The 13,171-nt window shown below is 50.2% G+C and overlaps 1 protein-coding gene across 1 annotated transcript in view; it reads right to left on the reverse strand.

The window, feature by feature from the left end:
* The window catches only part of TNIK (TRAF2 and NCK interacting kinase), a 443,318-nt gene that overhangs the window by 19,585 nt on the left and 410,562 nt on the right, over nt 1–13,171 (reverse strand). The window contains exons 21-24 of the mRNA XM_075547026.1: nt 11,169–11,298; nt 3,299–3,463; nt 2,222–2,333; nt 1,191–1,361 (exon numbers count right to left, since the gene is read on the reverse strand). Of these exons, the coding sequence (XP_075403141.1) occupies nt 1,191–1,361; nt 2,222–2,333; nt 3,299–3,463; nt 11,169–11,298 (578 nt within the window). The remainder of the gene's footprint in view (nt 1–1,190; nt 1,362–2,221; nt 2,334–3,298; nt 3,464–11,168; nt 11,299–13,171) is intronic.

The raw sequence follows: 13,171 nt of genomic DNA on the forward strand, positions 1-13,171 counted from the left end.
CTCTCTCTCTCTTTCTCTCACACACCCCCCCCCCACACACTCCCATGTCGAAAGGTACACTGTACAATGGTCTCTATCAATGAATATGGACTCTCCTCCAACTTCTTGCCTGTGTGATGTGCCCACGTTCTGCCTCTGGGACCCACTCAGCACCCTACAAGGGGAGTCGTGCTTGCTAGACTTCTGCCTTCTGCGTCTCATGACCGATCAACTCCCTTTTCCACTCGTTGACTCTTTAGACATTTAAAGACGGCCATCCTGCCTTCTTTCCAACTGTCTCGCTCACCTCTCAAAGGCTCTTGCCCTTGTAAGAGTACAGCGTTCTACACTGCCATTCTAGAGCACGTTAGATGGTACAGAGGGGCCTGGCCCTCCTCGATCGGTACACGATGAGTGCAGTCACAGCGGCCGTGGCTTTGATAGCATCCTATCATAGCGATACCGAGCTTGGGGCCAAGGAAAGCCTGCGGATCTTATTCATCCGACCTGCAGCTGGAACTGACGCTTGGAACTCAATGTAAGCCTTAGCATCTGTGGTGCTTCCCAAGTCTGTAGTGCTCCTATTAGCTGCTTGGCCTTGGGTCAGTCGCATCAATATGCTCTGCTGGTTTTTCAGCTATCAATGGAGGTGAGGCCACTGCTCCCCTTGTAGGGCATGGAGCAGGTCACAGAGGCAGTGTGTGGGCACATCGCACGCACAGGGTTGGCACGTAGTGGTGAGAGGTGAGTGGTGACTAGTTGAGCTGTTGGCTTTAGCGCATCACTGCTAGCCGACAAAGTGTTCTGAATTGGATCCTGTCGCCCTGAGCAAAGACAACACCACTCACTGCCATTGAGTCAGTGCTGACTCCCGCTGACCCTGCTATGGGATTCCAAAAATGTAACTCTTTACGGGAGTAGAAATGCCAGTCTTTCTCTCGAGGAGCTGCTGGTAGTTTCGAACAGCAGACCATTCAGATCACAGCCCAACGCATAACCATGACCCCACCAGGGCTCCCACATCCTAGGTAGGAGGAGATTAATAAACTCTTTCTACATTAACCCCGCTCTGGGCCTCTCCTGAGGCCACAGGGTCCCCAGTTAGGAATCTAACCCCCACAAATCAGCCGCGGCTCTTCTGATGGCGACCCACACAGGCTTTTCGCGTTTGAGGGGCAGGCCAGTAGGAAGAGCAAAGAGCAGGGACTTACCCCACAGTGCTGCACAAAGGATTTCTGAGTTGAAACGTTTCTTGTATTTTCTGATTTCCGGTGTGTCGCTGTGGGGCCGAATGTTGGTTGGGTTTACGTTTACCACTGAGATCTTTCTTGCTTCATTGAGTTTGGCCTGCTCTTGCCTAAGAAGTTCGCTAGTAAACAGGGCTTTGAGAAAGAGAATCAGAGAAGTCAGTGACCTCTTCAAAGACAACCGATGGGGAGGTGGAGACGGGGCTTCAGAACACGGGGGGCTTTTCCCATGTAGTGTGTGTTGTGGTGAAGGCAAACGAACTGGGAGACTGTCTATACTTTATGCCCCTTTTTCCAGTAGAATAAAATTTTAAGTTATTCACATAGAAGCTGCATTTTATCCGTTAGGAAAATCAGGCTTATAGACATGACTCGAGATGTTTAGCAAAATAATATTAATCTTCTAACATTCAGCACACACCATCCCCATCTCCTGTCATCCAAGCAGGAAACCTTTGCTCCCTCAAAGTTCCCCTTCCCCCCTGATCCTTGGACACACGGGTCTAAGCAGACTTTGAGGATTAGGGGGCTGCAGAAGTCTAGAAAGCCAAACGCTCCCCCCTACGTCAGCCAGGCCTCTGTGGTGGGACGCACACACCTAGAACTCAACACAGGCCCACAAGCGTGTATTGAGTTGCCTACTACGTGCATAGCACTGTACCCAGAAACTGCTGCTGAGAAATAGGCGATGAGGTCAGAGATCTCTGAGGAACGGCTTTTGGTAGGGTCCCTGGATAATTCTGGGTTCCTACCAGAAGCAAAATAGAAGAGAGGCGGGAAGGGGATGGAGAAAGGAAAGAAAGAAAGTTGCTTTGAGGACTCCTACAGTAGTAGTCATAATAATAATATCACCATCATCACCATCATCGTCATCGCCTTCTCAGTAAGAGAGTGACAAACTAGGCAACGGTGTTGATGGAACAGATGACTGATTCCCTTCTCAGGCCCCACCAGGAAGGGAAACCAAGATGTTTCTAAAACCCCTTCTAGCTCACCTGCTGCTGCCGCCTCTTCATCCTCTTCGTCCTCATCGGTGGGCGACGTCTGGTACACTCTGGGGTCCACGAAGGGAGTGAAGGAGGCTTTGGTGCTGCTCCCCATGCCGTACTAATAATGAGCAAGAACAGTCGGAAAAGCCGATGAACACCAACACTGCAGGGGCGACTAAGGCGAAGAAGCTCTCACTAAGGTACCACTTGCTCCAGACACCTGGCGTTTCCAGCTGTTCCCACACTAAGACCCTCTTGGTCAAAGTGTCTGGCTCTCTTGGTGGCCTCTCCTGGTATGCTTTCTCACTGGCTGTGATGCATGGGGGGGGGGTGGTCGTGGGGGGTGTCATTAATTAGCAGACCGCAGGAAGTGCGGGGAGCAGATTACCTTTTAGGCCATAGGTGGGTGCCTTAATACTTGAAGATCACAGTGGTGACAGAGCTTATCTGTTCAAGTACAAGCAATTTTGCTGACACAGCTGGCAGGCAATGCACTAAGGATATAGACCCAGCAGCACTCCATCATCAGTGCATAGAATCAAGAAGGATCTCACGTGGGGCCTCCGGGACCTTCCACTCTGGCCTGGTAAGGTGGGTGGATTGGTGTTGGCTCTAAAAAGCGTTCCTTCCTATGATACTTTCCTCCGAAAATTACTCATATTTACATGTTGTGTGTGTGAGCCCCGTGAAACACTAGCTTTGAAGACAATGCAGCTTTGCATCTTTGGTCTTGACTCTACGGGCTGACGTTCTGCTCACTGGCCTGGCAGACAGGAGGTCTCAATTCAGCTTCTGGCTTTGTCACCAAGTACCTCTGGGCCTAGGGCTTGAATTACCAAACCTTTCTGAGCCTCGGGAGCTTGCTTGTAAACACAGGCATTGGCCCAGATGCTATCGGAGAGAGTGTCAGCGCTCGGCTTCTACGATTTCCTCCATCTGGGGGACCTGTATCAATACCTAGCAAGTAGGAACTGGACCAACTCTTCCTGGAGCTTGGCCAAACCCCATTCTTTCTTGCCAAGAGCGGGGCATCTGAACCCCGGGAGCAGCACGGAACTCGCATACCTGCTGGCCAGCACTTACTTCAGTCCCGGCGTCCATCTCCTGGGAGTGGGGGGCCACGCGCCCCATGCCCTCGGTCGGGGTTCCAGCCGGAGAGTGGCTTTGCTGCACCAGGTCTGGGAGGTTGACGTGGCCGGCGAAGCCGTTGCTGTCGCTGTGGCCGGATCGCTTCTTGTCTCCCGATGTCTGAGGGGCCACAACACAGGGGGAGGGTTGCAGTGGTGAGGGGCCAAGGGCCCCAGGGCCACGCCCCCTCACCCAGCGCGGGCACCATGGTGTCCAAGTGGATTCACTGGGACGCGGGAAGAGACCATTAGACTTAGAGTTTACCTCAGAAAACAGGAGAGCAACGGCATGTTTGCCAATTGTTAGCTTACACGTGGATCCCGAGGGCTTCTGCCTGGGAATCTAGGGCACTCAGGGCACCCCTATGGCATGGGGGTCCCCTCGGGGGAAATGGGAAGTCCACACGGTGGAGCGAGGGGCCAAGGGGAAGCTCAGTCTGTGAGTTCCTCTCGGGCTGTGCGTGCACCCGAGAACTGGATGTGCTGATCAGATCACCAGGTTTCGATGAAATAAACCCACCACAAGTATCCGTGACTCTAAATCTTGCCAGGAAAAAAGCAGAGGGAGCGTACACTAGTAATCCAAGCCCATGGATAAAACGAGCAAACAGCAGAGACGACACATACCCAGCACCTCATAGGACTTTCGCCAGTCCTGAGGTCAAAACCCTGACCGACTGATCAGAGCTGACAAGAGTTTCATGCATATGGAAAGGACAAGGGGAATTATTGGAAAAGATGGCTGTCTCTCAACTGTCGACTGAATTTCAGCATCACGGTTGCTGACTCTCTCTCCATAAGTGAATACTGTGCCTTGTGATGCTAGCTAGGACCAAAGGGAACTCATCCTTTGAAACACTGCTTGTATGCCCTCTTGTGTCTCCCACGTGGGTTTGGAGTCCCTCTGGTGGCGCTGTTGGGTGAGCCTTGGACTGCCAATTGCGAGGTCAATGGTTCAAACCCACTAGCTGATCCGAATGAGAGGTTGAAGTTAACTGTGCGTCGAGAGATTTAGCGTCAGGTGAAAGTGTCGCACCTTATCACTTGATCTCCCTTTGACCCACTGTTAAGTTGTTTTCGTCTTTAATTTTTCTGCTTTCTTTTTGATGGAGGTTTTTCTAAATCGTCTTATTGTTGTGTCATTTTTTGGTTTGCTTCCTGTTTTGTATGATTTCCTGTTTATGAAATCCACGATCGGTAAATCCACAGAGTGACTGGATTGGTAGATACCCAAGGGCATAGCAGGAGAAGATGAGGGAAACGAGGAGCTAACAACACAAGGAGAAGAAAATGTTCTGAAACTGACGTGGCGATGACTACTCCAACCTTAATATGACCGAGTAATTACATTGTATGATATGTGAAGTACACACCAATAAAACTACTTAGAAAACAGTTACAGTGTCTGGAACCCAATACAGGGTTGCTATGAATTGGAATCAGATCAATGGCCGTGGGTTTGGTTTGGTTTTTTTGGAGGGAGGGGAAACGCGAAGTGCTTGGCTACTCATCGAAAGGCTAGTGGGTTTACCTGATTCAGGGACACTAGGGGAGAAAGATCCTGGGGTCTCCTTTCAAAAGTTAACAGCTGGGGGTAGGGGAAAGGTGGTGGAAGAGGCAGAGAAAGGGGGAACCGACCACAGTGATGGACGTATAACACCTGCCCCCCACCCCCAGGGGGATGAACGACAGAAATGTGGATGAAAGGGAGATAACGGAAGGTATAAGATGGTATAAGATATAATAATAATACTTTATAATTTGTCAAGGGGTCACGAGGGTGGGAGGATATGGGAAGGAGGGAAAAAAAGAGATGCTAATACCAAGGGCTCAAGTAGAAAGAAAATGTTTTGAAAAGGATGCTGGCAATATATATACAAATGTACTCGACAAATAGATACATGAATTGTTACAAGAGCTGTAAGAGCCCCCAGTAAAATGATTCATTAAAAAAAAGTCACAGCTATGAAAACCCTAAGGTGCAAAACAAGGGTCCCCATGAGTCCAAGTCAACTGCCTGGCAACTGGTTTAAACTCTGATCATGTATGGAATATGTTAGCACTGTAAGGCAGATAAGATGTATGATTTGTAAGTAAATAAACATGAGGGAGCTTCAAAAAGCATCTTAGAGAAATTCTCTTATCTTTAATCTGGTTTGGAAATTGCTGCTCTGCAGAACACGCTCTCAGCCCCCAAACCTGGGGGAAGAAAGATCGGATCACAGGACAAGTCTGATTCCTGGGAGCCAAGGTGCCCATCGCAGCCCTTCTGGAACCAGTGCCTCACTGAATGACATTTATACACCTGGCTCTTCAAGGTTTCTTAGAGCCGGTCTGGTTCTGCTCTCTGCCACGCTGTCTCTCTTTCCTTTACCCGGCATTTCTGAGTGGGTACAAAGTGTGGGCCACTTTGCTGAACATGGAGCTATCGAGGTGGGGGTGGGGAGCAAGCAGGTTCCATGCCACTTCTTTGCCCACCTCAGTCTGGCTTCTGCCTTCTGGAGCCTGCAATGACTTGTTATGCCAGCCACGCACCTGCCCTGGGCCGGAAGTGAGAGCAGGCTCTTGAGAGAGCAAACGGGCTCTCACACTTCTGAGGGTGGTTTTTTGGGGTGAGGTGCAAAAGTCAAGAGCAAGCCGAACTAGTGAGTGGTGGGCTGGGATTCTTACACTGGCTAAGGAAGAACTCATCACTTACCAGAAGAGTCAACTACCTGCTCCCACTGGTTAGAAGGACAAAGCTAACTAACTTGTTGTGGTAGTTACATAATCTGTTGTCAATTCGAGATTTAAGAGTGAAGGGGTGGGGTTTAGCCTGTCAATCAGGTTGCAGCTTGATGACCTCATTTGGAACCACTGAAGAGGTCAATAGCTCGCTGGAGCCAGGACACACACCCACTCCCTGTGAGACATTTCTGTGGACAAGACACATGGAGCTATGCTAGAGCCCTGGAGCTGGAGGAGCCACATAAAGACCTCTGCCCGATCTGAGATGCCTTTATGGCCACTGGATCCACAAGACTTCCCACTGTGATTTTTCTGTATTAGGCATCATTGCCTGTGTTGCATGAGTCTGACAAGGAATTTATAGGTTGTTATTGGACAAATGGGCTAATATTGGACTTATGCACTTGATTTGGACTGGGCTGGGATGTTTTCTCAATATTCAATTGCTCTTGTCTATAAAGCTCTTTCTTCTTTAAAAAATCATTTTATTGGGGGCTTGTACAATTCTTATCACAATCCATACATCCATCCATTGTCAAGCGCATATGTACATTTGTTGCCATCATCATTCTCAAAACATTTGCCTTCTACTTGAACCCTTAAAATCGGTTGCTTATTTTCCCTCTCCCTCCCCACTTCCCCTACCTCATGAACCCTTCATAATTCATAAATTATTAATATTTTGCCATATGCTACACTGTCTGATGTCTCCCCCCGCCCTCTTCTCTGCTGTCCATCTCCCAGGGAGGAGAAAAAGCCCTTTCTTACACACGAGTGTCTATGAAACACATGAGTGTTTCTCTAGTCTACCAGGACTAACACACTTGTCAAACTCAGGCTGAAGAGTGGGCACAAAAAGGACCAGAGAGGGAAAAAAAGACAGAGGCTCAGTGGAACTACTGCTAAGAGCCTTTGGGACAAAGGTACCAGAACCCCGGGAGGTCCACCATGGTGGCAATTTTGACAATAAAATCAAAATAAATACCACACAGACCTATGTAGAAGCCAGATTTATCAGCACATTTTTAAATGCCGTTTTGGTGGTAAAATTAGGTGTCTCAGCTGATATTTGGGTCGGCTTATACTTAAGTATAAGGTAAATAAATAAAATCAGAAATTAAAAAATCTTGACAAAAGGAAAAAAAAAGAGAGACCTCCAAGAATTTCTGCAATCTTCAGCCCCTTCCACACCCTCCTGGAACGGACACTAAAAGCATTTCAATACTCTTCTCAGCACTTTATGGCTGTCACCTCATCGAGTCCTCACCAGCCCACCGCGGACGAGCCTAAGGTGTCCCTTCGACAGATGAAAAAGCAGCCAGTCAAACAGTCTCACCTGGAGGAATTTCATGGAAGTCAGGATTGGAACCTAGGCTGTCGGGTATTAGGTCCCAGGGGCTCTGGGCTGCCCTGTTTGCCGTTGGTGCTTTTACCTGTCTAGCCACAGTTGGTTGGACCCCCCGAGGCACGGGGGATCAGATTCCCACTGGAGCTGCATGGGACCAAGCACGCCCAGTCTGCCAGTGCCAAGCAGATGGACAGGGATGCGGTGAACACCTTTTATTGGGAGGAGGGCCCCTGTGGTGCAGTGAACGACTGGGGATGGCTCTTCTAGCCATAGTTCCTGTAACACCCACCGAATGACCGTGTCGCACTGTGCAAAATTTGAGGTGCCTGAGGCCCTCTGAGGGAACTTGGTAGCTTGCTAATTATGTAAATAAGGCACATGGCATCCTTGGGGGGTGATAGCACACAAATAACGTGTAGGGAGCCTTAATAAGTTGATTGAATAATCTTGCCAACCCACTTGGCTTACAACACTCCTTTTCAGAGGCAGAAAGCAGCATCTCATTAAGAAAGAAGAAGCAGGAGTCGAGCCCATCCCATGGACCCGAGATCCCTACGTGGAACCTCCCTGACCCAGAAGAGAGAGGGTAGTGGCCCCGGAGCCAGGGGGACGGAGAGGTCGAGAAATGGGGGCAGCAGAGCCAGAAGGCCAACATGGAGACGTCAAGGTGAGCTCCCGGCTCACAGAGCAAAAAAACCCGAGTTCCTTTGGCTAGGAGGCTTGCTGGTGGTGTGGGGTCCCTCTGAGGCCCTATGAGCAGAGTTCAAAGAGCTTTGAAACAGGTGTCTAAGCAGAGTGGGGGCAGACCAGGGGCCAGGCTCAATGGGCCTGGCTGAGAAGAAACTGTCCTGATTGGATAATCATATTCTGAGCCTTCGTAAACCCGAATTGTCCCTGTTACTTCACTCATAAACTCCCCGGCTATGAGTATGGCCCGTGTCTTCACTGCCATGAATGACTGGCCCTAGCAGAGACGTCGAGAGCGCCCTGGGAGGGAGGGATGGTGTCAGAATTGGCCGGAAGGTTGGAAGGCCTCAGAGGAGTCCGCCTTGGGCTGCTGATGCTTCCGCCACTCGCGTGGGTCCAGAGCACGTGCGTGTGCAGGAAGAAAAGCCTCATCCTCAGAAAGGGGGAAGAACAAAGGAGAAACTCGAGGAAGGCAGGGAAGGGCAGGGAGCGGCAGCTATGCATCCAGAGAAGCTGCGTGAGCACCTGGTCACGCTTGAGCTTTCGCTCCAGTCCCCAGGACGGGCAGATTCACTGGGTTCCTGCCATGAAACGCTTCCAAGCCTTGCCTGCCACGCCTTTCCCTCTTAACTCAAAAATAAAAAAAGAATGAAATGTCCTGTCCTCCTCCCACTCATTATGTAAAACCAAAAGAGCGGACATGATGACAGGTTAGAACTCTGGCTCCGGGGTCAGACACTGCACAGTTGCCGGCTCGTCTGGGAGGGGGTGCTCTGGACAAAGGCTTGCGGAGTCGCAGTGACGCCTTCCGGAGGGAAGAGAAGGCCGAGCCGGACGCACCCGGGTCTGCTAGGTGAGGAATGGCAGGGAGTGGGGAAGGGAGGCGAGCTCCTCTGGCAGACAGGCTCCCATGGGCACAGGAGAGCTGGTGTGCTGCGTTCTGAAACTACAGCAAGGAAGCATCCCCATGGGGAAGCACAGATGCAGAGGGGATGTGAGTTGGAAGCGCCTTGGCAGCAGTAACTAAGTACCATGTACAAGCTCATGGGCCATAAATAGACCTGGTAGGTGCTGATGGAACTGGCTGGCTTATGCACACGAGAACAACAACCAGTTCAGTGAGTCCTCCTTGACGGTCACCTTGAGGAACTGGCCTCTTACAAGGCTTTGTTACTCAGGAGCCCGGGTTACACAGTGGGTTATGGTCTGGGCTGATAACCGCAGAGATAGCAGTTCGAAATCACTACTTGCTCAGAGGGAGAAAGACGGGGCTTTCTACTCCTGCAGTGAGTCACGGTCTCAGAAACCCACAGGGGCAGCTCTCCCCTGGCCTGGAGGGTCGCTGTGGGTCAGACTGGACTTGAAGGTAGTGGGTTTTGAGGTTTTTTTAGGAAGCTACTTTATCTTACATTTCTCTTTATAAAAGCATGTGGTTTTCATGGATTTTAACTGAAGTTTTTTTTTTTTAAGCCCACATTTGGGAACGGCAGAATTTGGAACTAAAGAGGACAAAGGAAACAGAATTTTTGTTTGTTTGTTTGGTCCTTCAACCAATCAAATTCATCTGAGACACTGATGAATGTGACTTCCAGTGTGATTGAAGTGGTCACACAATATTTGAGTGTTTTATATCCTCTGTAACCTTTGAGAGATGGCAGGCACCAGGACTGAACACGTGGACCCAAGGCTGCCTCCAGGGACTGACTCCGCGTTACAAAGGCTCAAGGAAATGTCAAACCCCACGGGCCCCTGGAGCCCTTGTATTTGGAGCCAGAGAGGAACTCTCTCCAAAAGGCTCTCCCTCCTGTTTCCCCAGGTGGCGGGCGGTAGTGAGAGTCGCCCTCCACACTTGCATTGACACGTCCACCCACCACAGTCAGTGTCTGCAGCCAAGTGCATTTTTTTTGTGTGAGCATCCCTGAACGGACTCCTTACAGCCTACTTGAAAGATTCTGCAAGGACACAAATGGCATCTAGTGAGGGCTCTGCCAACCCATCTTCCCGTGATAGCCCCACAGCCTATTATGAAAGGCTTTATTGTTTCCAAACTGCAGTTCCTTTCTTCCTAACAAAGGGAGGCGTCCTCTTCCCTTGTCCCGGCCCTCCCCTGGGACAGCAAGGCCTGTGGGGTTTCCCCACCCTGCCCTGGCTGAGGAAAGAGAGGGCATGCGGTATGTGTTTTAGAGGGAATGGAGAGGAGCTGAGAGTCAAAGGAGAAGTCAAGTCTTTGGGGAGAAGGGGTAAAGTAAAATAGTCACCATGGATTCATGGTTACATTTAGCCCTCCCAACCAGCCTATGTCTTATACATTGTTACTCATGAAATCCTAGAGATGAGAAAGGCAGAGGCCTTTGGTCATGACTTTCCTCACAAGTGAAGACTTCCCAGAGCCAGTGACACGGGACAGAAGAAAAGTTAAGGGTGTTGGGACCACCCTGTTTAGCTGACACAGTGGGGAGGGACTGCACTTCAAAAGAGCGGGTGGAAGGGAACACGTGGTCCTTCCAAACCAAGTGATATTCCCAGGCTTTCTTATAGAGAATCCTCTCAAGTGCTAAGGTGCATTTAAAAGCAGATCTGCAGATTTTTTTGTCCTCCTACCCCAAAGGGTTGAATGATTTCATTACATGATATTACCATGTCTTGGAACTACCGAGCATTTTCTAAATAAAATACCAATAGATAAAACCATGGGGGTGGAGTGGGGAGGAGGCAGAACAAGGCCACGGGCCCTATCCAGAGACCATTTATTTTGCTTTTCCAGTTGAAGGAAACATCTGGGCTGGCCAGTTTTACAGCCTCAGGCCCAGACTCTCTATTCTGAATTACATGCCTCCGAAGGAAGAATTTACACTACTATAATTAAGTCACTCTGCAAAAGCTTGAGAAGGAGGCTGGAAAGAAGGCTCAGGATTAAAATCACTTCTCCATTTGGGAGCACTAACTTCCCCCCTCCTCACTCCCCCGGCTCATGATTGATGCCACGAGCATCCTTGGGGAAAGTGCTCACGTAAAAGCCGCTGAAGCCACGCACTTCCTCCACGCAGGTGTTAGAGCGACTCACCTCTCTGATCATGAGGGTCCCCTCTCGGGAAATGCTGCTGCTGAAAGAGTCGGTGTGGGCCGTCTCCAGCCCGTGCGTCCCCATCATGCCCACATTGTACTGCTCGTTGCTCCCAGGGGCTCCTGTGGGTCTGAGATCAGAAGAAAGAATATTCTTGGTGATGTACCTTCCAGAAATATGTTTCCTGTGCATATTCATTGTGTGTGTGTGTGTGCTGGTAAAAACATAGAACCAAACATTTGCCAATTCAACATTTTTCATGTGTGCAATTCAGAGAGGCTGATAATGTTCTCAATAAGCACCATGCTGTGCAATGTCATCCCTCTGTTTTTCCAGGTGGTTCCACAACCGCCAGCAGAAGCACAACTCCCCCTGAGCGACGATGCCCTTGGATAGGTAGACGGGCACAACCGCCAACCCGCTGGACTCAGTGGTGGGGATGACACGGGGCTGGCTGATGTTTTGCTCTGCTGCACAGCAGGAGGCTCTTAGGAGTCTAGTGACTCTGCTCTCTTGACGGATGGAGTAGATTTGGGTTGGGCAGGGGCCCCCGTGGTGGGTGGAGTGTTACTGTGGGGTCAAAAGCTATGCCATTTCCAATAAGAGCGGGGTCACCCTTGGGGAACTAGCTAGAGAAGCCTGCAGACTAACAAAAGCAGCCCTGGAGGCGTGGTGGTTATGCGTGGGGCTGCGGTCCAAAAGGCCAGCAGTTTGAAACCATCCGTCTCGGGAACGTACAGGGTTGTTCTACTCTGTCCTAACGGGTCGCTAGGAGTTGGCATCGACTTGAGGACAGTGAGGCTTTGGTTTCAGACACCCTCTCCCCACCAAAAGAAAACACCAACAAAACAAACCCAAACTAGGAAGAAAGGCCTGGAGACCTACTTCCAAAAACTGGCCAGTGAGTTACCTTATGGATTACAAGAGAACCCTGTCTGACTTGCTTGCTCTGGGCTTGCCAGTAAGGGACAGACTGCTAGAGGAGGCCATAGTGCTTGGTGAAGCAGAGGGCCAGCGAGGCGAGGAGACCTTCAGTAAGGAGAACCAGCACTGTGCTCACAAGAACGGTGGCACAGGGGCCTGCCATCCTGGGGCCGATGCAGGACAGGGCGACGTGCCGCTCCATTAGATGGTGGGTCACCCGGAGCTGCAGTTGACTAGAGAGCAGCTGTCTGTCCAGGGACCCCACCCTGCGGGCTGTTTACTTCCAGTTTGGTTTGTTTGTTTGCTCTCATATTTAAGATATAACGGGAACCTCGGGTATTGCCGCCAGAATGTAAAACGGTGTCTTATTCGCTATGACAAACAGTTGGAAATTCTTCCAAAAGTTAAGCACAGACTTACTATGGAACCCAGGAATCTCACTCCTGGGCAGACAGCTGGAAGGAATGCAAGCAGATGCATGCGCCTACCGCTGAGAGCGACATTATTTACAGGAAGGAGCCCACAGGTGCACAGACCAAGGGAACACCCGCGTATGCATGGACTAACGTGATGAGATGCACACATGGAGTGCAGGTGTGAGCCAGCCACAAACTAGTGGAATGCTGATACTCGCCACAGCGTGGATGCGTCTTGACGGCACTGTGTCAAACGCGGTAAGTCAGGCACAAAAGGAGAAGTGTTATCTGATTCGCTTCTCTGGAATGTCTACATCAGTCCAACACCCAGAGACAGAAAATGGACCAGCGGTTGCCAGGGGCTGACGGGAAGAGAGGAGTATGCCACAGTATCTGTTGGAGGTGCAGACAAGCCTTTGGAAGAAAATCGTGATGGCTTGATTTATACGCAATTAATATGACCCTTCCGGCCTTGGGCGATACATTATAATTCTGGATGCCACACCCTGTGGAGCAACTACGGAAACCTGGGAAGATATGCCACCGACATGCCACGTGGTTTCCTGGATGGAAATCTGGACCCAAACAGGCCACTTGGTTAAAACAATCAGAAAATGTGAGTAAGTAACGGACCCAAGTGAACAATAACGTCCTTGGGAACTG

Source organism: Tenrec ecaudatus, chromosome 4, assembly GCF_050624435.1.
Source record: "Tenrec ecaudatus isolate mTenEca1 chromosome 4, mTenEca1.hap1, whole genome shotgun sequence".
NCBI classification, from domain to species: Eukaryota; Metazoa; Chordata; class Mammalia; order Afrosoricida; family Tenrecidae; genus Tenrec; species Tenrec ecaudatus.